Here is a 23,549-nt window from a genome sequence, read left to right as displayed (position 1 = left end):
ACATTCTTTGCTCCTTGGGATAGGTGTTGTCCATTACCATCTCCTTATTAGTTGTTCTACATAGGTCCAATGAACTGGAGAGTAAGTGTTGAAACTCTGCTTAGATTAAGAGTTCAAATGGCACATGAACAGACCAAGAACATAATGCTCTGGCTCATGTATTTAACAAGGATAGTGCCAACACATGGCTTTATGTAAATAATATGTAGAGAAGAGCCATATGTTGGGAATCTACAAATGAGACTAACTCTTTTACACTGGGGAGCATAAATTCCAAAGTAAGGTCTACTGACAGGGTGCCAAATTCCTGAGATTCCTGCACTACTTATCTCTAGAACCATCAGGATCCCTACTGTTTGAGGCTCTGTATACTGTAACAGATAGTGAGATTCTGCTGAGATGAGCATAAGCATAACCTCTGTAATGACCTCCAAACTCACTTTCAAATCTCTTAACCATAAAATCTCATCTGCACTGAATATTTCCCCTTTTTGGTCAAGGTCTTTTTCAGATACATTGCTAGCTGGCATTTGGTAATAATACTTAGGTGCCAGTGAAGTTGAATTTTTTTTTAATATTTTGTATTTTGTATTTGTATTTTGAATTTCTTCCTATGTTAGGATTCTGTTTATATCTTTTGCAGATTTTTAAATTCAGCATATGCTTTCTTATTTTGTGGTGTTAATATTAATTTCTACATTTGTATACAAATCATTTATCAGATGTGTTTGGTAAGTATTTTTCCAAATCTGTATGTTTTCTTACAACTCGTTATCAATGTCTTTCACAGAGTAGATATTTTACATTTGAATAAAAACCGACTTATAAATTTTAATCTCTCATGGATCATGCTTCCATTACTATATCTAAAAACTCATTTCCAACCTATGGGCCCTTAGATTTTCTTCACATTTTAGTCTAGCACTTTTACAATGTATTTTACTTTAAAGTGGTATGATTCATTTTGATTTAATTTTTGTGAAATGAATTCAATCAGTACCTAAGTTCCTTTTTTGTTTGGCATGAGTGCATCCTATTGTTACCAGATTCTAACTAAGTTCTTGGCTATGCTGCAGACGTGAATTTCAAGAGAATGCCAGGTGAGTTAGGCCAGTAATTTATTCAGGTAGGAAGGGAAGAGAAATGGGAGAAAATAACAGAACATGGTCCGAGGTGGTGAGGAAGGGGATAAAAAGTGATGAAGAGGGCTGATTTAGAAACTACAATTCTCCATTATAGATTATAAGTCCCCAGAGTAACTTGCATGGTCACATGGCAGAGGAAAAATGATGAAATCAACACGCAGAGGGCAAGATGGGTCCACAGGCAAAAAGCTAGGCAAGAGCAAGCTCAAGCCTCATGGTTTGCTCTTAAACTAATTATTCCACTCCTTTGCTAATGACAGGGAAGGAGGTTCCAGTTGTTTGCTGTTTGGATTGATTACCCTGCCCATAAATTCCTTAGTGATGACCCAATGATAAAGTTCCCCGGGAACATCCGGGCTTTTTCATATTTTCAGGAAGGAGTCTTTGTCCTGGGTAGCAGAATCCCAGGGGAGAGATTCCTCCAGCAGCCATCTTGGGGGTTTTTGATGTCCATGTGGACTCTCTGTCAGGTTCCAGATCCATCTATTCCCTATCTTACTAGCCTGCTTCACTTTTGTTCCACCACCACTTCTTGAAAAGATCATACTTTCTACATTGAATTACCCTTGTCCTCTGTGAAACATCAGTGGAATCCATTTATGTGGGGTCATTTGTCCATTTCACCAACAGAATTTTTTAAATTATTGTGTTTTTATAGTAACTCTTACAACCAAATAATATGATTCCTACAATATTGTTCTTCTTTTCTATTTTGTTACAGGGTACAAAAAAACTCGTCATAATGTTTGTTGCTTAAAATAAAGTCTGAGAGAATTTATCATGGAAATTATTGCCTTGGCAAAGTGTATTCTATTATGGCCCAGGGTTTCTAGCCATCACAACTATTAAGAAGAAGCAGGAACATATGTTTTCCCTGACATTTTCAGAAAAGGGTACTAGATCTCTATAAAATCCATAAAAATATTAACTTAATGTAATTACAATACAAACAGTACCATTTATGATATTTTTCTGATTACTCCTTGAGGCTAAATTGCACTGCTTTGAATATCTCCTCAGGAAATTCATCATCCACATGGAAACAGAAAACCAAACATGTGGTTTAGAATTCATCCTCCTGGGGCTCTCAGAAAATACAGAGGTGCAGCCCCTCCTCTTTGGGATGTTCCTGTCCATGTACCTGGTCACCTTCATTGGCAACCTGCTCATCATCCTGGCCATCATCTTGGACTCCCTTCTCCACACACCCATGTACTTCTTCCTCGCCAACCTGTCTCTTACTGATATCTATTTCACCTCCACAATGGTACCAAAGATGCTGCTGAACATCCAGACAGGCAACAAAATCATTACTTTTGAAAACTGTTTCACCCAGATGTATTTTTTCATGCTTTTTATACAACTAGATAACTCCTTCTTGACTGCAATGGCCTATGACCACTTTCTGGCCATCTGTCACCCCCTGCACTACACAGTCATCATGAACCCCTGGCTCTGTGGCCTCCTGCTGTTAGCATCCTGGTTATTGAGTGTTTTGGACTCTCTTTTGCATGACTTAATGGTTTTGCAATTGTCTTTTTGTACAGAGACGGAAATGCCCCACTTTTTCTGTGAACTTAATCAGGTAGTCAGACATGCTTGTTCTGACACCTTCCTCAATGACCTTGTGATGTATTTTGCAGGTGGACTTCTGGGGATTATACCATTCACTGGGATCTTTTTCTCTTACTATAAAATTGTATCCTCAATTTTGAGAATCTCAACAGCTCATGGTAAATATAAAGCATTTTCTACTTGTGGGTCTCACCTCTCAGTAGTGACCTTGTTTTATGGTACAGGTCTTGGAGTGTATCTTAGCTCTACTGCTACCCAAAACTCAAGGGCAAATGCAATAGCCTCAGTGATGTATACAGTGGTCACACCCATTTTGAACCCCTTTATTTACAGTCTTAGAAACAAGGACATAAAGCAGGCCTTTAAAAAGCTGGGAAACATTCTGTCTATTAAAGGATACTTTGTCTCAAGTTTACAAAAGTGCTCATGATTAACAGAGATCAAACACTAGAAGATTCTTTTTGAAAATGAAATATTTTGTTGTCTTTTTTAAAAGATACATAGATCACACAAAATGTAACATTAAAAATACAAGGTTCCCATATATACCACTCCCCACCCCACCCTCCTCCTCTCACATCAACAACCTCTGATTGTGTGGATTATCATTTGCATTGTAGTTTACACTCTCCCACAGTCCAGTCAGTGGCTTATGGCAGGATATGTAATGTCCTTCATGTGTCCCTGCTATATCATTCAGGACAACTTCAAGTCCTGAAAATGCCTCCATATCACACATCTTCCTTCTTCCATCACTCAGCAACTCCCATGGCCACTGTCTCCAGACAGACTAGTGTGGCAAATCCTCAGCATTGTTGCAAGTATCTGTGAGTCTTGTCCTTCAAGCAGTGAAGCTTAGTTGTCACTGTGGACCCCAAGGAGTGGGGGAAAGAAGAATAGAATAGAAGGAAGAGAGGGCAACTGGGGGCAATGGAAGTGTTCCACAAGATCATGCAGTGATGGATATAGGCCTTGTTAAATTTCACCAAAAAATTAAATGTAAACCATAACACAACCAAATTTTTATAAAATTGTACAATCTAAAATATAAACCATAATGTAAACCATAGTGGAAACATGGTTTTTATCTTTGTTTCAATATCTGTACAACAACTATAGCAAATATATGCACCTTAAAAAGATAATTGCTGGGGAAGGTAGAAAAGTGTTTGATGTTGGCATATCAGATTCCCCTATATTTTATATGTGACTTCATTGTGATCTAAAACTTTTTTGAAGACATAATAAATTTTTTTTAAAACAAAGGATGAAGACCCTAAGAAATGAATGGAGGAGATAGCTTTACTACTGTACATACAGGGCAACACCTATTACAGTGACGAAAGGAAGGCAAAATGTCAACTATATTTTATGATATTTTGCATTTTTAATACCCCAATTTATTTTTTAACTTTATTTTAGTTTTTCTTAAATATAGAATAAAAATATTCTATTTTTAATCTTTAAACCTATTGCTACTATTTCATTTTCCTATTAATTGAGTTTGGAAATGTATTAACATATAATTTTGAAGAAGTTTTGGATCACGGAGTGGTTACACAATTGCAGAGCTGGAGCACTGGTGTGGGATGTCATTAATGGGGGATGTATGGGTGGGAGGCAGTTCTCCAGGACATTCATACAGGGTATATAAATATATTTGGATATTAATTGGTTATTTTCATAGTAGGTAGTGATTCACATGACAACTGAGGGAGTGCTGAATTCCTGTTCTGGGAAACTATGTTGCATTCCTCAATTGAGGAGCCACTATCCCCCAAGTGCAAGAACAAAGACCAGTGAAGAAGGATGGTTCAATGATTGCACATGATACTGATGACTATGCTTAGGAGCTTTGAGCTTGAAATTTCAACTAGGTCTAGAGCTGCAGGGTGCCTAAGAATAACCTCCTGAGAGCCTCCATGTTGCTCAAATGTGACCACTCCCTAAGTCAACTCAACATTAACTTCCCTCAAGCATGAGACATGTCCCCTGGGTTGAGAATCTCTGGTGCTGAGGAATTACTACCAAGCACCAGCTGGTGACACAATTAGAAAAATACCTTGAATAAAAAGGGGAAATGGGAAAGACAAAGGAGTTCATACATCTAAGAGACTTCAAAATGAGTCAGGAGGTCATCAGATGGGTTAGGCATATGCACCTTTCAGCAGGATCTCAGAGACAGCCTAAGTAGATACTACCCCAAGCAGTGGTTCTCCTGAGGACTACAGAGATACCTCATTCCTACAGTCACGGCAGATGGCTCTGGAGTTCTGTGCTTTGCCAGTAGGCCTTACTTTGGAATTTGTGCTCTGAAGTGTGATGGAGTTGGACTCAGATGTGCTCTTTCTACACATTCCTCTTCTGTCACTTTTACTCAACCTGTTGTTTGTGCTGGGGTTTTTGTATGGCCAGGAGACTTGAATGAGCCTCAGCAAAGTTGCAACACCTGCTCTCCAATTCATTGGCTTTCCCTGTCAGCTAACAGGGAGGGAGGACTGTCAACCACCATACCAGGGAACCGAGAGAGTCTTCAAGAGCAAGTAGGAGAATTCCATCCATCAGCCATGTGGGATTTAAGCCAACTCTCAATTTAGAGGTGGAGTGGACATCACCATCCCAGGGTACACAAGGTGGAGGAATAAAATATGGATTAGAGGAGATCTTAATCTAGGTACTTTATAAGTGTATAGAGAGATAATCTGTCATTCACCCAATAAAAACTTATATTTGTTTCATTTTTGTATATCATGGATTCCTACTTCTTTTGTATTGTTTTACATCATGTGCTATCTCATTGTATTCCTGGAATCAGGATTGAAGATAGAAACTGTTGCCTCGATTTTCAGCAGTAAAATATTTTATTCAGTTTATTCTGTATATATAAAATTACAGCAGGTGCTGGAGGGATGAAAGTGTATTGCAGTCACTCCCAGAGAAAGAAACTGATTGTGTTTTATGGTGTTAGTGAAAAATAAGCTCTCCTAGCAAATGCTCCCTACCAGCTACCAAGGTTTGTTCATTAATTCCTGAAAGAGGTCACATCCTACACTGGAGATGTTATCTGACTGCTTTATAGTAATCCACATTCCGTCTCCAATATGTGCCTTTCTCCTGTGCCTTCAAAATCATAATTCAAGGGAGTTTGTAATCAACAACACAATCTATGCTTCTTCAAACAATGATGATTTCAATAATTTTATCATTCTTCCAGTGACATAAGTTTGCCCTTCAAAAAATATTTCCATATTGAAGGATATTATCTGGAAATTTCTTTCAGCACTACCTACAATAATAGTCCCCATTTATGGGTGATAAAAAGCAAATATGTGTTTTTCTGCATTTCATACTATATCTTATTTTACTATTAAACCCAGATATTAGGACATAATTTCAGACTTTTATGTAGGCTTGCTGTTTTCTTCTGAGGTAGACTAAGATGAATGCTTCATTTATCAACTGATTTCCTTGCCATCACTACAAATGGCATGCCAGAGTGGCATTTTGGAATTAGTGATTTCTCTGAGCTAATGGTCATTTTTGAAAATGTTAATAATTGCTTACATATTTGTATTCACTTCATATTCTTTGGTAAAGCTGTGAATTCATTTTCAGTTATAATTTATTAACACACAGGTTCAGTCTCTGATGTGAGTCATACACTCATCAGGGCTGCAATTTTCACGGAAAGATATATCATTCATGCACTTTTATAAAATGTCTGTGTTTTTTTATTGCACCATAATCTGAAAATTAAAAATCCTCACTTTGTCATTTTTTTCTGGAATTCTCTCCAATGCAAGTAAGAGCTCCACCTTATTCCACATTACTTGAATTAGGATTCTCAGTAAAATCATTTATCACATAAACGAGTTTGTCAATACCTTTCCTAGGTGCATTCTTTAAATATTACTGTAAACAATATATTGTGAATCATTTTTCCAAGCTATACAAGAGCAATTATGTACATTTATCACATGGAAATAGTATCAGTGGTCTTATCACTCCCAACAATGTGATGTATCAGTTCCCAATTGCTACCCTGCAAGACTGTTATTTTGTTATCAGTTCTTGTACAAAATAGTTTACATGAAAGGCTTATTTTCAAGCAGAAATCTCTTCCCACATAAAAGTTTTTAAGAATTTTGACTTTAGTCCATTGTACATTATAATAAGTAGAATTATTATTATTCTATTGTAGACATATTATTGTAATTGAAGAATTTTATCATTGCTATAAAGGCATTGGCCACCAGAGGTTTTGAGGGGAAAGAAGAGAAGAATAGGTGTACTATGGAGACATATTGGAGAAATGGGAATTCTCCTACATGACCTTGCAATGATGGAAACAGGGGCAATATACATTTTGTCACAGCCTATAAAATTGTGTGAGATTGAGAGTAAACTATAATCTAAAATATAGTCCATGGTTAGTAGCAATTCTTCAATATGTGTCTTTCAATGTTAACAAATGTACAACTCTAATGAAACAAGTTGTTAATGTAAAGTGTGGGATGGTGAAGGGCTAGAGCATATGGGAATCTCCTAAATTTTTAATGTAACATTTATATAATCTAAAGCTTCTTTAAAAATAAAAAAAGTCAAGAAAATTTTGAAAAAGAATCTTGAGAAAAAACATGGTAAGCATGAACACTCATCTTATTGAAGAAACTAGAGTTATGTCTTTCAATAATTAAGTATAGAAAACAGTGAAAAACAGTCCAGCTAAGAAAGGCAATATTTATGTTATAATTAGGAACATTGTATAATCAAGAAGACTCCACTGGAATTATTGACCACACAAATATGCCCCCTTTCTGCAGTCAGGGAGAAAGAGGCTCATGTCTTTAGTATTGATTAAATAATCACCACCTCCTGCCGTTTCCCCATCTGGAGGACAGGAATACAAGCCAGAAAGAGGGAGAAAAGACTGCTAAGAATCACGTACCTTACTGATCTCACACCCTAAGAAGACTCAGTTGTGGATGCCAAACTTACTTACACTTTGAGTGTATTTATGAAGAGAGGGTGATTGTGTATCTTTCAAAATCCCCTAAGAAACTTCCTATTGCTTTCCTAAATATTTAGCTGGTGCACTGATTCATAAGGTAATATTTTTGTTAAGCAAATATCATATGTGAGTAATGGAGACATTTTCAACTCTATTATATTCTCCTAGAACTTATGTTATTACTGAGATCATTTCTTATTTCCCCATTCCTGCATCTTCTCTTTTTCTTTCAAAAAAATGTATTCCTGGTTTTGTCAGTAGAATTTTATTCTTCTCCAGGATCCTAAAATATGTGGAAACAATGATTCACTCTAAACTGAAGGTATAAATTTGTTCTCATGTAAAACTAAGTTTATTCCTTAAGAGTCTATTAATGGCTCTAAGGGTGGGGGAGGGGGGAAGCATCATATTGTCTGTTATCAGTGAAACTTAAGTACAGTTAGGGTGTTTTTTTTAAAGGGAAACCTTGAAGAGAGTCCCTAAAATATAAATTTCATCTAAAGACAGTTCCATAAATTTGGTGAGGAATAAACAACAAGTTACAGAGGGGAAAACTAGTATTTTTCCTGGAGAAGTGGGGGATTTATTTTCTGTCTGAAAACCATGAAATGTATGTTACATAGAAGGAGGGCAAGATACATTTTGAGTGAGCTCTGTTCTGTTTAATTAAATGTTGTGTGAGTAGAATAAATACTTTGGGACCCTATCATGAGAAATTTAGAAAAGATGAATACTGTCAACTGAAGATTTCCTGTCCAGAGTGGGGAAGTGAGAATAAACACACCCAGGTCCAAGGAACATCATTTAAACCAAAAGAAAGTAGAAAACTGTAGCAGAGCCCTTACCTGTTAAAATGTATTGCAATAAGGTAGCCTGTGTTTGAGTATATTTCAAACATGGGAACAATTACTCCTTCCTCCACAGCCAAGAACTGAGTTTACAAGAGAAGCAAATTCTAGAGTAACAGTATTGAATGAGAAGGTCCTGGATGTCACATCCTAATGTCTTTCTCCAATGCCACACTTCCCATTTCTCCTCATTTCCAGATCACCCCTCTCAGAAGAACCGGAAGCACCTGCATATTAATAGCTCTGAGATACATCATCCTAAGTGTGGTTATATATATGTTTCATTTCCTGAAGTTTCCTGAATGAAAATATTTTGTATTTATTTATTATCCAAGAAGGAAACCATCAGTGGAACAATAAATCACTGAAATCAACCTGTAGATCTGTTTCACTGTGAAGAAAATATGAGAGGTAATGTTTTACTGGCAGTAAATGGAGGGACACAGAGAAAATGTCAAGTGTAGGAGGTCCACAGATATAAATTTGATTTATTTTCCATTTCTGCTTCATGGATCTTTGGATCTTTGTGGATCTTTGATTCCCACTGTAGATAATTTTCTCCCATTTCCATTACTTGGAAATTCTAAATTTTCATCATTGTATATTTTAGTTTCATAGGTTCTATTTATTTCATTATTGAAATATACCATTTTATATAATTGCAATATTCTTTTTAATCTTCTAAAACTCATTTAAAAGTGTTGTTTCATATTCTCTGAATATTTTCAAAATCTGAAACACTTAAAGGCTTTTATTCCTATTGCCTGTCTTTTTTCTGTCTTTTTGTTATGATAACTTGCTTTCTTAGGGTCTGTTTAAATTTTTGAATTATTAAAAAGATGCGTAGATTACACAAATGACACATAAAAAAGATAGGGGATTCCAATATGCCCCACTCCCCACACCTCCCACATTTTCCCACATTAACAACATCTTTCATTAGTGAAGTACATTCATTGCAATTGATGAACACATTCTGAAGCATTGCCCCTAAGCATAGACAAATGTTTACATTGCAGTTTATACTCTCTTCAACACAATTCCATAAGTTATGGCAAGATATATAATGGTTTGCATCTGTCATTGCAATGTCTTTTAGGACAATTCCCAATTCCAAAAAAACGCCCCTGTATTACACCTGTTTTTCCTGTTTTCTGCCCTCAGAACCTCCAGTGACCACGATCTTCACATTCCTTACATGTGGCTTTTCTGTCCTTTCATTTGAAACTGTAACTAGTACTAGAGTTGGTAGGTTTATGTACAAGAGACTTAAATTTGGGGCTGTCCATGTGCCAGCTGGGCCCTGAATCTCAATAGATTTGCAACACTTCTCTCCAGTTCATTGGTTTCCCCCAAGACAACAGACAAGGGGGTGATGATGGACAATTACCATACCAAGTAACTGAGAAAACCTACAACTGCAAACAAAAGAGTCCCATCCATCAGCTCTAATGGATCACAGCCCTTCTCTATTAGATGTGGAGTAGACATCATCATCCCAGAATCCTCTTGTTTGGGGAATGAAATTTGGACTAAAGTAGGCTTACTGGTATCTTACTATGAACTTATTGTGATTCTAGCAATGGAAGAATTTACCCATTGACATATTGTTTTAAAATTGTGCTCTGTTTAATTTGAGCACATATTTGTGTGAATTCTTGGAGGTCTCAGTGGAAAAGAGAGGATTCACATTTTACATTATTTGGAAATTAGCAAGCTAAAACAATTTAATGTTAGGTTGTGCACCTTTAAGGTCACATAGGTTCCTTGATTTCGGATTGCATACTGGATCCTCATTCAGAGAGCTTTTTTTTTTTAGAGTTAAAATCTTTAATTTTTTTTATTTTATTTATTCATTTTTTAAAAATATATTGCATTCAAAAAATATGAGGTCCCCATTCACCCCACCTCCCCCACCCCACCATTCCCCCCACAGTAACACTCTCCCCCATCATCATGACACATCCATTGCATCTGGTGAATACATCTCTGGGCATTACTTCACCCCATGGCCTGTAGTCCACACCATACCCCACACTCTCCCACATTCCATCCAGTGGGCCATGAGAGGACATACAATGTCTGGTAATTGTCCCTGCCACACCACCCAGGACAACTCCAAGTCCCAAAAATGCCTCCACATCTCATCTCTTCCTCCCATTCCCCACCCAGCAGCCACCATGGAAACCTTTTCCACATCAATGTTACATTTTCTCGATTATTAACCACAATAGTTCATGAATAGAATATCATTAAGTCCACTCTAATCTTCACTGTATTCCTCCTTCCTGTGGACCTTGGCTTGGTTGTGTCCATTCCACAACTATGTCAAGAGCGGGCTTAGATTCCAAATGGATACTGGATGCAATGCTCCTGCTTTCAGTTGTAGGCACTCTAGGCTCCATGGTATGGTGGTTGACCTTCTTCAACTCCATGTTAGCTGAGTGGGGTAAGTCCAATAAATCAGAGCGTAGGAGCAGAAGTCAGTTGAGGCTCAGGTCCTGGCTATCATATTGTCAGTTCAGAGATTCAAATCCCCTAGATATACCTTAAACCTCAGCATCAACGACAATTCCAGTAAAGCAGCATGAAATGCTTGTGAAAAGAGATCACATCTCATTCAGAGAGCTTTGGCACTTGTAGCACCATGGTCAGGAGAAGTGTGTCTCTTCATACACATAATTGATTACTGTATTTATACTTTGTTAACCTTTACAATGCAACTATAATTCTAAGGATCCATCTTTTACCGGAATCTCTTACCAGAGTTTCCACTTAGGAGAATTTTTAAATTGATTTTCATATGGAACATATTTAGTAATATGGAATCTCAAATTCCTGAATGTGGATAGTTTCTCAAAACTGCAGCTGGCATTTGAAATCCACTACACATCACAGTCGTTTTATTATTTTGTGGCTAAACTAATTCATTCTGTTAGGCCAGATTTGGGATGAATTTAAAATATTCAGGGAAATTTATAGGTGTGAATCCTCATTTTAAAAAATAACACATCAAAAGCCTATCTACAGGGAAGCAGACTTGGTCCAGTGGATAGGGCATCTGTCTACCACATGGGAGGTCCACATGGGAGGTCTGCGGTTCAAACTCAGGGCCTCCTTGACCCGTGTCCAGCTGGCCATGCACAGTGCTATTGCGTGCAAGGAGTACCATGCCACGCAGGGGTGTCCCTGCATAGGGGAGCCCCATGTGCAAGGAGTGCACCCCATAAAGAGAGCCACCCATTGCAAAAGACAGTTCAGCCTGCCCAGGAATGGCACCGCACACATGGAGAGCTGACGCAGCAAGATGACACAACAGAAAAGAAACACAGATTCCTGTGCTGCTGACAACAACAGAAGCAGACAAAGAAGAACATGCATCAAATAGACACAGAGAACAGACAACTGGGGGGGAGGGAGAAGGGGAAAGAAAAATTTTTTTAAAAAGCCTAACTACAGATTTGTGGGAAATAGAAAAAGAAGGGCAAACTGTACCTAAATCTAGAAGAAGGAGAAAAATAATATAGATTTAAGTGAAGAGAAATGAACTAGACTATAGAAAATACAATTGTGTGAACCAATGAAATTGGTTCTTGGAAAAGATCAATAAAATAGAAAAGGTTCTTTTAGATTGAAAAAGAAACAAGAAAGAGGATGCAAATTGCCAAAATAAAAAATGTAATCAGGGATGTTGCTAGATATTGCTGACATTAAAGGGATTATGAATTAAATCTATGAACAATTGTCTATCAGAAATCTAGAAAATAGAAGAAATGGACCAATTCCTAAAAACATGCAAGTTATCTAAATTGACTGGAAAGAAATAGATCTCAACAAAAACATAATGAGTAAAGAAATTCAATTAGTTATCAACAACTTCTCAAAACTAGAAGTCTAGGATCAGACATCTTCCAAAATGAAATCTACGAAATATTCAAAGAAGAATTAATGACAATATTTTTCATAATCTTTCATCTTGAAGTTGATACATATAGCCTCCAAACTCATTCTATGAGACTAAAGTTATTTTGATGCCAAAACTACATAAAGCATATCAAAGAAAGTAAAGCAAGGAGCAATTTCTCTCATAAATATAGATGCAAAACACTTAACAAATACTAGCATGTCAAATCCAAGAGAATATTACAAGAATTACCCACCAAGACAAAATGGGATTCAAAATGAATGTTCAACTTAAGAAAATCAATGTAATATACCCATTAACCCAATGAAAAGGAAATCACATGAAAATCTCAATTGATGCAGAAAATGTGAATGATAAATTCCAACACCTTTTCATGATAAAAATACTTAGAAAAATAAGAATATAAATAACTCCCTAAACAGAATAAACAAAATATATAAGAAAACACAGGTAATCTTATCCTCAATCCTGAAAGAGTGGAAGTTATCTCTTTGAGATCTGGAACAAAACAAGGATGACTGCTTTCAATATTGCTATTCAGTATTATAGTGGAAGTTAAGAAATTAGGCCATAAAAGTAAATAAAGGCTACCCAATTTAGAAAGAAAAAGTAAAATCATGTTTAAAGAGATGTGATTATCCTTATCTACATCATGACAAGCTGCCCCCAAAAAAACCGTAGAGCTCATAAATGAATTCAACCAAATGAAACCTATCAGGTTTACATGAAAAAAAAAGTTTATTTTATACAACAGAAAGAATATTCTTAAATGGACAATAAAAAAAATCCATTCACCATAGCATCTAAAAGAAGAAAATGCATAGGAATAATTTTAACTAAACAGGATGCACAATGAAAACTTCAAAAAAAAGTTGAATGAAATAATAAAAGAACTAAGTAAATGGCAAGGTATTCTGTGTTAATGAATAGGGGTAATTAATATTGTTAAGATGTCAGTACTACCCAAAGTTATCTACAGCTTCTATGTAATTCCCATCTAAGTCCTAAGAGCCTTTTTAGCAGAAATGGAAAAGCTGATCCTGATTTATATGGAAATACACTCCAGGAGGACTCCAGTACCATCTTATTATGTTGCATTTACTTATTTGCTTATCTCATGCCTTCTAAAGTCTGTGAGCTGTTTGAGCAGAAGCAAAATATCTCACTCTTCTATTCATTCCCAGAACATAACTTACTATTTACCATACAGTAATGTTGAATAAATATTTGTTAAATGATTAAGAAATAAATGATTGAGTGAGTTGCACATATATTGCTAAGTTTTGGGGAGAATGGAGAAGAAGTGAGAGAAAAGGAAATCTTGTTAACAGAGGGAAGTCTCATGACTCCAAAGGAGACAGATTTGAAACAAGATATTTTAGTGTACCCAGAATCTTTTTTACTATCAGTGATAGAGAAACTATTTTGGGAAACCTTGTAATATTAGAGTTCACATCTAAAGAAAGGTGACTTTCTACAGGGAAGGAAGGTGTTCAGTGGGATAAGAGATGGACATGGTTCTCCATATCTGTCTTCTGAGTGTCAAAACTGGCACGAGTTTGCTTTGTGGTTTTCTTTCTTACCTCCAGAGAAGTATATATCTTATCAAGAAGAGAGATAAAAGAATAACTCATTAATGAGTTTCATGCAAATGAAATCCCTAAAGATCTCTGTGGCAGGTTGATACTATTTATGAATTCCAAGAAGAGATTTAGATTATGTTTGTAAACTGGTCTGTTCCTCTGTATATGGTACCCTTTGATTGATTTAAATTCATTTTTTTTACATTTACTTGATTAAATCAAGGTTAGAGCTTTGATTTGAGAATATCATTAGTGGTACTCAGGGTTGAGTCCCTGCTCCCTTGGAGTCCTATATAAATGAACACTCACTCATGAAGACACGCAGGAGAAGACACACAGTGGAACACAATTTCATAGATAGAGATTTTTGTTTCACTGCTTTTTCTTTTTCTAAAATTTTGGGAAGAATCCAGTTCAACACATTCATCCATTTTTTCTTTTAGTAATTCAACTGACATTTAGTCATCAAACAATATGAAGAACTAAATATGAATTTGGGAATGAAGAAGTGAATGACACATTGTTTCTTTTACAATAAGATTATATCTAAACAGGTTAAGAGACATAGAAATGAGTACATGCCATATCCTGAGCTGGCTCTGAATTCCTGGTGAAGAGGGTCTAGAACTTTGGACTCATCCCGTGCTGTGTGAGTTAGTGAAGGCATCATGTGGGACCTCATGATTGAACTGAGCCTTAAAGGAGGAATTGCAATAATTCCATGAGGATGTGGAGGTAGAAGCACAACAAAAAGTGGTAGGAGGGACACAAATGTGAGTTCAGTATAATCATAGGATGTGGTACAGTTTTAAAAATAGTTCTAAATATCTGATGAACAATGATGGGCATTCATGAAAAGTGGAAAATGAGCCTTGTAACAGAGAGCCTTGCATTCTGTCCACAAATTGGATATTTATGTTTCAGGTTGTTGGAGTCTGTGTAGAGTTTAGAGACAGTGATGTTCATGAAAACCCTTGCCAAGTAGAAAGATTTCTCTGGGTTAATATGAATCTATCTGTTGTAAAAACTTTGGACAGATGATGAGGGATGAAAATAGAATGGTGGATGCAGGGAAGGAGGTGTGGTGAGTTAGTATATGTGGGGTTGAATCATAAAGTATTCACTATTAATGCTTGGCATAATGTCAGTCATTTCATGTTCATCATTTTATTTAGTTATTCCAATTACTCTATGAAATCAGAGTAATTTTCCAATGCATGTAATTGTGTCGGATTGAATCTTGGAGTTTTATGATCCTAGGAATTTGCATTTCACTAAAAATTTTACTTCTTAATAAACTTAATATTTAGAACAGTTTTAGAGTTGCAGAAATCCTGTAAGGATGTAATAGATAGTTTCCAAGAAGCTCTTACCCCCTTTCCCCTGTTCGTACCATCTGCCATCCAAAATAACACCTTATATTTATTTGTCATAACTTCTTAGTCACTTTGTGATTGTGGCAGCTTCTCAAACTCTTCTTGGTTTTGATAACCTGGATACTTTCGAGGAGTGTAGGTAAGGTATATTGTAAAGTTTCCCTCAGTTTGAATTTTCTGATGTTCTTCTCATGATTAGATTGAGTTTATGGGTTTTTGGAAGAATACACCAGAGATAAAGTATCATTTTCATCACATCATAACCAGGGTGCATCTTATCAACTTGACTTATCATTGTTGATATTGACTTCTTTCAGCAATGTTTTGTGGTTCCCCAGCATAAAGTTCCTCATTTCTCTAACCTTCCTTATATCTCCTTTGGGAAGAAGTCACTAAGTGAAACCCGTATTTCAAGAGTGGGATTTTTCTCCATGGCCTTGAAAGAGAAAGATCTACATAAATTATTGATTTTTTTCCTGCAAGAGAGATTTGTCTTTTCTTTTTTATTTAATCAATTATTTATTACTATCAGGATGAACTCATGAAATTTATATGATACTTTTAGTTGTGATACAATACTACTTTTCTTGTTGTTTAATTTGTTCCACTTTTGGCCATGGGGGTGAAATGTCAACTGTACTCTTTATCTGTAGTATAACCCCATCATTGAGAGTTTTATTTTAGCACATATTTACTCTATGATACTATAAATTGTGCCAGTCATTTCTTGCATGTTTCTCTCCTAGAGTCAATAATTTCTCCAAGAAGACACTTATTGGATAATGGTACTGTGCCTGCTAAGGCTTCTCTGAAGAGAGTGTGAGGAGACATATGTGTGTATATACACATTTATAAATATGTCTACATACAACACTATCTATATTTACCTATACATGAGTTAATAATTCTAAACTATTAACATATAGAACATTCTAGCCTCCTCCCTTGCTTATCTGTAATCACCTATTTCACAGTGTGAAAAATATTCCCTCATCTGTCAACTATCTATGAAACTTGATTCCAGTGCAAATGCATAGAAGCATTAGAATTGTTAATCCATACATTGTGGGTTGGTACATTGTTAATTAGAATACTGTACTTCATAGTTTCTTTTGGCTTTATTTTACAGAGTCCATTCATATCCAATATTACTTCTTTTTTTAAAGTTTAAAACATATCATTGAAAATGTCTTTAAAGATAATTAATTATGAAAATAATACACATTTATAGGGAATGAGTAGATTTTTTCCAAAATGTTACACTGAAAAGTATAAGAAGTTCCTTTACACCCCACTCCCCACTCCCAACTGTATCATTTTTAATCGTATTTTTTGATGATACATATATCACAAACAAATTACATTAAAAAAATAAGAGGTTCCCATAAACCCCCTACCCCACTCTTCCCACATGAACAACCTCATTCATCATTGTGGTTCATTTGTTGCATTTGGTGGATACATTTTGGAGTGCTGCTGCACCACGTGGATTATAGTTTACATTTTAGTTTACACTCTCCCCCAGTCCATTCAGTAGGTTATGGCAGGATATATAATGTCCAGCATCTGTCCTTGCAATATCATTTAGGACAACTCCAAGTCCCCAAATTGTCCCCACATCACCTCTTTTCTTCCCTCTCCCTGCCCTCAGCAACTACTGTGGCCACTTACTCCACATCAATGCTCAATTTCTTCCATTGCCAGTCACAACAATGTGTGCGTAAGTGGCTCTCTGAATCTTGAAGTTTCAGAATCAGCAAGGCCAACTCTTTCTTCATCATCTCTGAACACTCTATTCTTAAAAATCTTTTTATATTTTATGAAAGTATATCATTCATACATAAACATGCACACTAAAGATTGTGATCTTACAAAATATACATACATAACATCACACAGGGGTCTCATACAACACCCTTCCACCAACTCTTTGCATTGTGAAACATTTGCTACAAACTGTACATGAACGTCATCACAATATTACTATCAACTATAGATCCTATATTACACTTGGTGTATTTTTTCCCCAACTCATACTATTTTTTTATAATATTTTTATTACAAATATTGTGAACTTGCAAAACAATCATATAAATGTGTAAATTTCCCATACAACTCCACACTCTGGTGGAACATTTATTACAGATTATGAGACAATATGACCAGACTATTACCACCAATCATGGTCCATAGCATACTTTTTTTTTAGGGTCATGCAAACCTTTATCTTTCTTTGTTTAAAAAAAGATTTATTTATTTATTTCACTACCCTTCCCCCCGCCCCCGACCCCAGTTGTCTGTTCTCTGTGTCTATTTGCTGTATCTTCTTCTTTGTCCGCTTCTCTTGTTGTCAGCGGCACAGGAATCTGTGTTTCTTTTTATTGTGTCATCTTGTTGTGTCACCTCTCCGTGTGTGTGGCACCATTCCTGGGCAGGCTGCACTTTCTTTCACACTGGGTGGCTCTCCTTACGGGGTACACTCCTTGTGCATGGGGCTCCCCTACACGGGGAACACCCCTGCATGGCAGGGCACTCCTTGCATCCATCAGTACTGCACATGGGCCAGCTGCACACGGGTCAAGGAGGCCCGGGGTTTGAACTGCAGACCTCCCATGTAGTAGACAGGCACCCTAACCACTGGGCCAAGTCCATCGCCCATAGCATACATTTGACACATTTTTTCCATACACCTCTATTATCAACACAGTACAGCTTGACATTTATGCAAGAATATTATAGTATTGCTGTTAACCACAGTCTATAGGTCACGCCAACTGTAGTTTTCCATGTATATACAATAGTGATATACATCTGCTCTAGCTCACAGAAGAACTTGCTTGCATTTGTACCCTTAACCACAATTCTCAACTGCCTCTCAACTGTGTATTTCAGTCCCTCGGGTATTCTTTTTTTTCTTTAAAGATTTATTTATTTATTTCTCTCCCCCACTCTGCCCCAGTTGTCTGTTCTCTGTGTCTATCTCCCGTGTGTTCTTCTTTGTCCACTTCTGTTGTTGTCAGTGGCATGGGAATCTGTGTTTCTTTTTGTTCCGTCATCTTGCTGTGTGTTGCCATGCCATTCCTGGGCAGGCTGAAATTTCTTTTGCACTGGATAGCTCTCCTTATGGGGCTCCTTGTGCATGGAGCTCCCCGATGTGGGGACACCCCTGTGTGGCAGGGCACTCCTTGCATGCATTAGCACTGCACAAAGGCCAGCCCCACACAGGTCAAGGAGGCCTGGTGTTTGAACTGCAGATGTTCTATGTGGTGGATTGATGCCCTATCCACTGGGCCAAGTCTCCTTCCCCCTTGGTTATTCTTTAGTTTTCTTTCAGCCACAATCCCATTTATAATCCAGTTACTACTCCCTATAATGTGTTATTATCAACTCTATCCGTCTCCACACTTTTAAGTTGAGTTAATTAAAACTTCTACAGGAGGAGGCAGGGCAAGATGGTGTCTGAGTGAGTGCAGCTCACAGTCTCTCCTGCAAAGAAGCAGCCACGTGGTGTTGGAGACTTCCCGGAGCGGATTGTTTCAGGGGCTTGCAAGGCAGGAGGTGTATGGACGTCTATTTTTTAGAGACAGTGACAGAAGTAGTGCTTGCTAAAGGTTAAATTGTGGGTTACAAGCACAGAAGTTGGAAGCTGTGGGGAGGCGGGACCCTTCCACTTACGGCTGGCGGCCACAGTGTTCCCTGAGAACTGTCAGTTGTGTGGTGGTGTTCCTGGGCACCATGATCCCCAGATACGTGGTCTCCAGGTCTGTGTCCACTCAGCCCCCATATTCCGCATTCCACACGCCTACATACTCTGAGTCTGCAGTGTCCCGGGCTTCCCTTTCCCAAGTCCAGCACTTCTGGAGGTCTGGGATTGCCTGAGCCCTCCGGTTTTGGACTGACTCTGTGAGTGGGAGGGATTCGGTAGGAGGTACAGCAAAGGGACCAAGTGAGTGCAGGTTCAATTTTCTGGTTCTCCCTCCCTCCATTTTCTGTATATTTGTACTTCGAGGAGCATACCAGCTGGCTTGGGGAGAGCCTGGGAAGAAAGGAGTGGTGAATCTGCTGACAAAACCCAATTCACCTAAATACCCTGTGATATGAAACTTGGTCTGGGAGAAGGTGGAGTCAGAAAATCAACTAGCCCTCTCATAGCACACCTAAAGGAGAGGGACTGTAGGAGGTCCTTTCCAAGCTTCCAGTAGCATACTTGGGGTTCCTGGTGAGCTGTGGGTGCTCTCTCTGGAAATAAAAGTCACTGTTTTCTTTGTAGAGCTGGTTCAACAAGGACCCACTTGAATCTCCTACTGGACCTCTCAGGCAGCTTTCTTGCTGCCCTGGGAGACAGGGAAGTAAAGAGGGGAAAAAGGGGATATGTCAAATCCCTAAGCATTTTATTTGACTGCAAAGAGATACCTTGCTTAAAACTTTGTCTGGCATTTTATTGGGTTGTCTTCTTGTTTTTGTTTTTGCTTTCTCTTTATCCCCCAAGGATCTTTTTTCTTTCTTTTTTCTTTTTTTCTCTTTTTCTTTTTCTTGCTTACTTATGCCCTCCTTTTTGTTCCTTTTTTCCCTTTTCTTTCTTTCATTGCCTTCTTTTTTTATTTTCTTTATATTAGGTGCTGCAGGGAGTTATTCACATTTGCTGTATTTCCTCATCCTCCATTCCACTTTTGTGTGTATATTGATTTGGGCCACCAACACTATCCCATTTCCTCTACATCTTTCTATCCTCCATCATTTATTGTTTCTCTTACATTACACATCTCTTTGTTTGCCCCCCTATTTTTCTGAATTTATTTCTAATACCTTTGCTCTGTTTTCTGTCTTATATTCACTATTTATATTATTGTCCTTTATTTTCTCTTTCCCTCTCTCCTGAACACACTGGCCTTTTAATTAACACTATATTCCTCCCCATATTTAGTTACTGTCTCATTATACATACACTACTTTTCGCACTGTTGTAAGTATACATACCTTACATGAGCCAAATATCCATTCTCCTAGATCACACATGGTTCCTCTTAATATTTATTATCAATGCTACTATTGTTCATTTTTCTTCTCTTACTTCTTTGGCTTTCCCTGCCCTTATATTTTCCTTCAACTGAACTTAACCAACAACAAGGAAATAGAATAAGAAGAACAAAGTGACAAAGAGAAGAATTAAAACACATGCAAAAAAACTAATTAAACCCCAAACTAGACAAAGAAGATAAGCAACTGATTAAAACCATCAAGATAAAATGATGCAATCCTCACAGGGCCCACTGGATGGAATGGAGGAGAGTATGGGCCATGATGTGGACCATTGTCTATGAGGTGCAGAGGTGCCCAAAGATGTACTTACCAAATCCAATGGATGTGTCATGATGATGGGAACGAGTGTTGTTGGGGGGGGAGAGGGGGGGTGGGGGGTGGGGTTGAATGGGACCTCACATATATATTTTTAATGTAATATTATTACAAAGTCAATAAAAAAAAAAGATAAAATGATGCAACAAAAAATTACAAACAAAAATAATAATCCGGAAAACATGCTCCAATCCAGTGAACAAACTAAAACCAGGAAGAGTAACAGAACATCAAACAAGTAATTAAAGCTCTCAAAACATATATTAGGGACAAATTTGATGAGGTGGAGGAAGAGATTAAGAATATGAAGAAAACACTTAGAGAGAATACAGAAGAAATTGCAATCATACACAAAAAGATAACAGATGTGATGGTGATGAACAGCACAATTCTAGAAATCAAAAATACACTCTCGACAAATAACAGCAGACTCGAAGAGGCACAGAAAAGAAATAGTGGTGTGGAAGACAGTATATCTGAAATCAAACAGATAGTAGAACTGATCAATAAAAAGAAAGAAAACTTCCAACAGGGACTTAGGGACCGGAATGACAATGCAAAACACACAAACATATGCATTACAGGCATCCCAGAAGGAGAAGAGAAGGGGACAGAAGGAGTGTTGGAGGAAATAATGGCTGAAAACTTCCCAAATCTACTGAGGGAGATGGATGTACATGTCCAGGAAGCACAATGCACTCCAAACAGCATAAATTCCAACAGGCCTACCCCAAGACATATACTTGTCCAATTACATGCTAGGCCACAGAAAAAATCTCAATGAATTCAGAAAGACTGAAATCATACAAAATAATTTCTCTGACCACAGTAGAATGAAGCTGGAAATTTGCAAGGGACAGAGACTGAGATTTGGCACCAAGATTTGGAAGTTAAACAGCACTCTTAGAAAAACAGTGGGTCAAGGAGGAAATAACAAAAGAAATTAGTAACTACCTTAAAACTAATGAAAATTATAACAAAACATATCCAAACTTATGGGATGCAGCAAAAGCAGTACTGAGAGGGAAGGTTATAGACATAAATTCATACATCAAAAAAGAAGAAAGAGCTAAAATTGAATAACTAATTGCACAATTGGAGGAATTATTAAAAAAGCTAACTAAATACAAAGGAAGAAGGAAGAAAGAAATAACAAAGATCAGTGAAGAAGTAAAAGAAATAGAAAAAAAGAAAGCACTTGAAAAAATGAACAAAATCAAGTGCTGGTTTTTTGAGAAGATCAATAAAATTGACAAACCATTACCTAGACTAACAAAGAAAAAAAGAAGATGCAAATAAGGAAAATAAGAAATGAGAAAGGAGATATCATCATTGTCCCCACAGAAATAAAGACTAGTATAAAAGGATACTTTGAAAAACTATATTCCAAGAAAAAGGACAATTTAGAGGAAATGGACAAATTCCTAGAAACACATGAGCAGCCTACATTAATGAAAGAAGAAACTGTCATCTCAACAATCCAATCACAAGTAAAGAGAGAATCAGTCATTAAAAACCTCTCACCTAAGAAGAGCCCTGGGCAAGACAGCTTCACAGGTGAATTCTACCAAGCATTCTGGAAAAAACTAACACCAAACATGCTTAAACTCTTCCAAAAAATCGAAACACAAAGAACATTGCCTAACTCATTCTTTGATGCCAACATTACTCTAATAGCAATGCCACAAGAAGGGAAAATTACAGACCAATCCCTCTAATGAACTTAGACATGAAAATCCTCAAAAAAATACTTCTTAATCATATTCAACAATACATTAAATAAATTATACACCATGACCAAGTGAGAATCATTCCAGGTATGCAAGGATGGTTCAACATAGGAAAATCAATTAATGTAATACACCATATAAACAGACTGAAGTTAAAAGAATCACATTATCATATCTATAGATGCAGAAAAAGCATTTGACAAAATACAGCACACTTTCCTAATAAAAACAATGCAAAAGATCAGAATAGAAGGAAACTTTCTCAAAATGATAAAGAGCATATATGAAAAACCCACAGCTAACATCATTTACAATGGTGAAAATCTGAAATCTTTCCCTCTAAGATCAAAAAAAAAAAAACCAAGGATGCCCACTATCAGCCCTTCTATTTAACATTGTCTTAGAAGTACATGCTCAAGCACTGAGGGAAGAAACAGACATAAGAGCCACCCAAATTGGAAAGGAAGAAGTGAAAATTTCACTATTTGCAGACGATATGATCATATACATAGAAAACCCTGGGAAGTCTACAAGAAAAGGTTCTAGAATTCATAAATGAGTTCTGTAAAGTCACAGGTTACAAAATCAATACACAATAATCAACACTATTTCTGTACACCAATAATGATCAATCTGAGGATGAAATCAGGAACCAAATAACATTTACAATAGTAAATAAAAAAATAAAATACCTAGGAATAAATTTAACTAAGGATGTAAAGGACTTATACACAGAAAACTACAAACACTGCTCAAGGAAATCAAAGAAGACCTAAATAAATGGAAGAATATTCCCTGCTCATGGATAGGAAGACTAAATATCATTAAAATGTCTATCCTACCAAAACTGATCTATGGATTCAATGCAATCCCAATAAAAATCCACACAGCATTCTTTAATGAACTAGATAAACTAACTATGATATTTATTTGGAAAGGAAAGAGGTCCCATATAGCCAAAGACATATTGAAAAAGAAAAACGAAATTGGAGGAATCACAC

The 23,549-nt window shown here is 36.8% G+C and overlaps 1 protein-coding gene across 1 annotated transcript in view; it reads left to right on the top strand.

Moving 5' to 3' along the window:
• Window positions 1-2,301: 2,301 nt before the first annotated feature.
• Window positions 2,302-23,549, top strand: part of LOC139438505 (olfactory receptor 7A10-like) — a gene marked incomplete at its 5' end in the record, with an annotated part of 33,003 nt that continues 11,755 nt past the window's right edge. The window contains one exon of the mRNA XM_071213586.1: window positions 2,302-3,078. Coding sequence (XP_071069687.1) covers window positions 2,302-3,078 — 777 coding nt within the window. The remainder of the gene's footprint in view (window positions 3,079-23,549) is intronic.

Source organism: Dasypus novemcinctus, unplaced genomic scaffold (genome assembly GCF_030445035.2).
Source record: "Dasypus novemcinctus isolate mDasNov1 unplaced genomic scaffold, mDasNov1.1.hap2 scaffold_108, whole genome shotgun sequence".
In the NCBI taxonomy this organism is placed as follows: Eukaryota; Metazoa; Chordata; class Mammalia; order Cingulata; family Dasypodidae; genus Dasypus; species Dasypus novemcinctus.
This window is presented reverse-complemented; position numbering and strand designations above follow the sequence as displayed.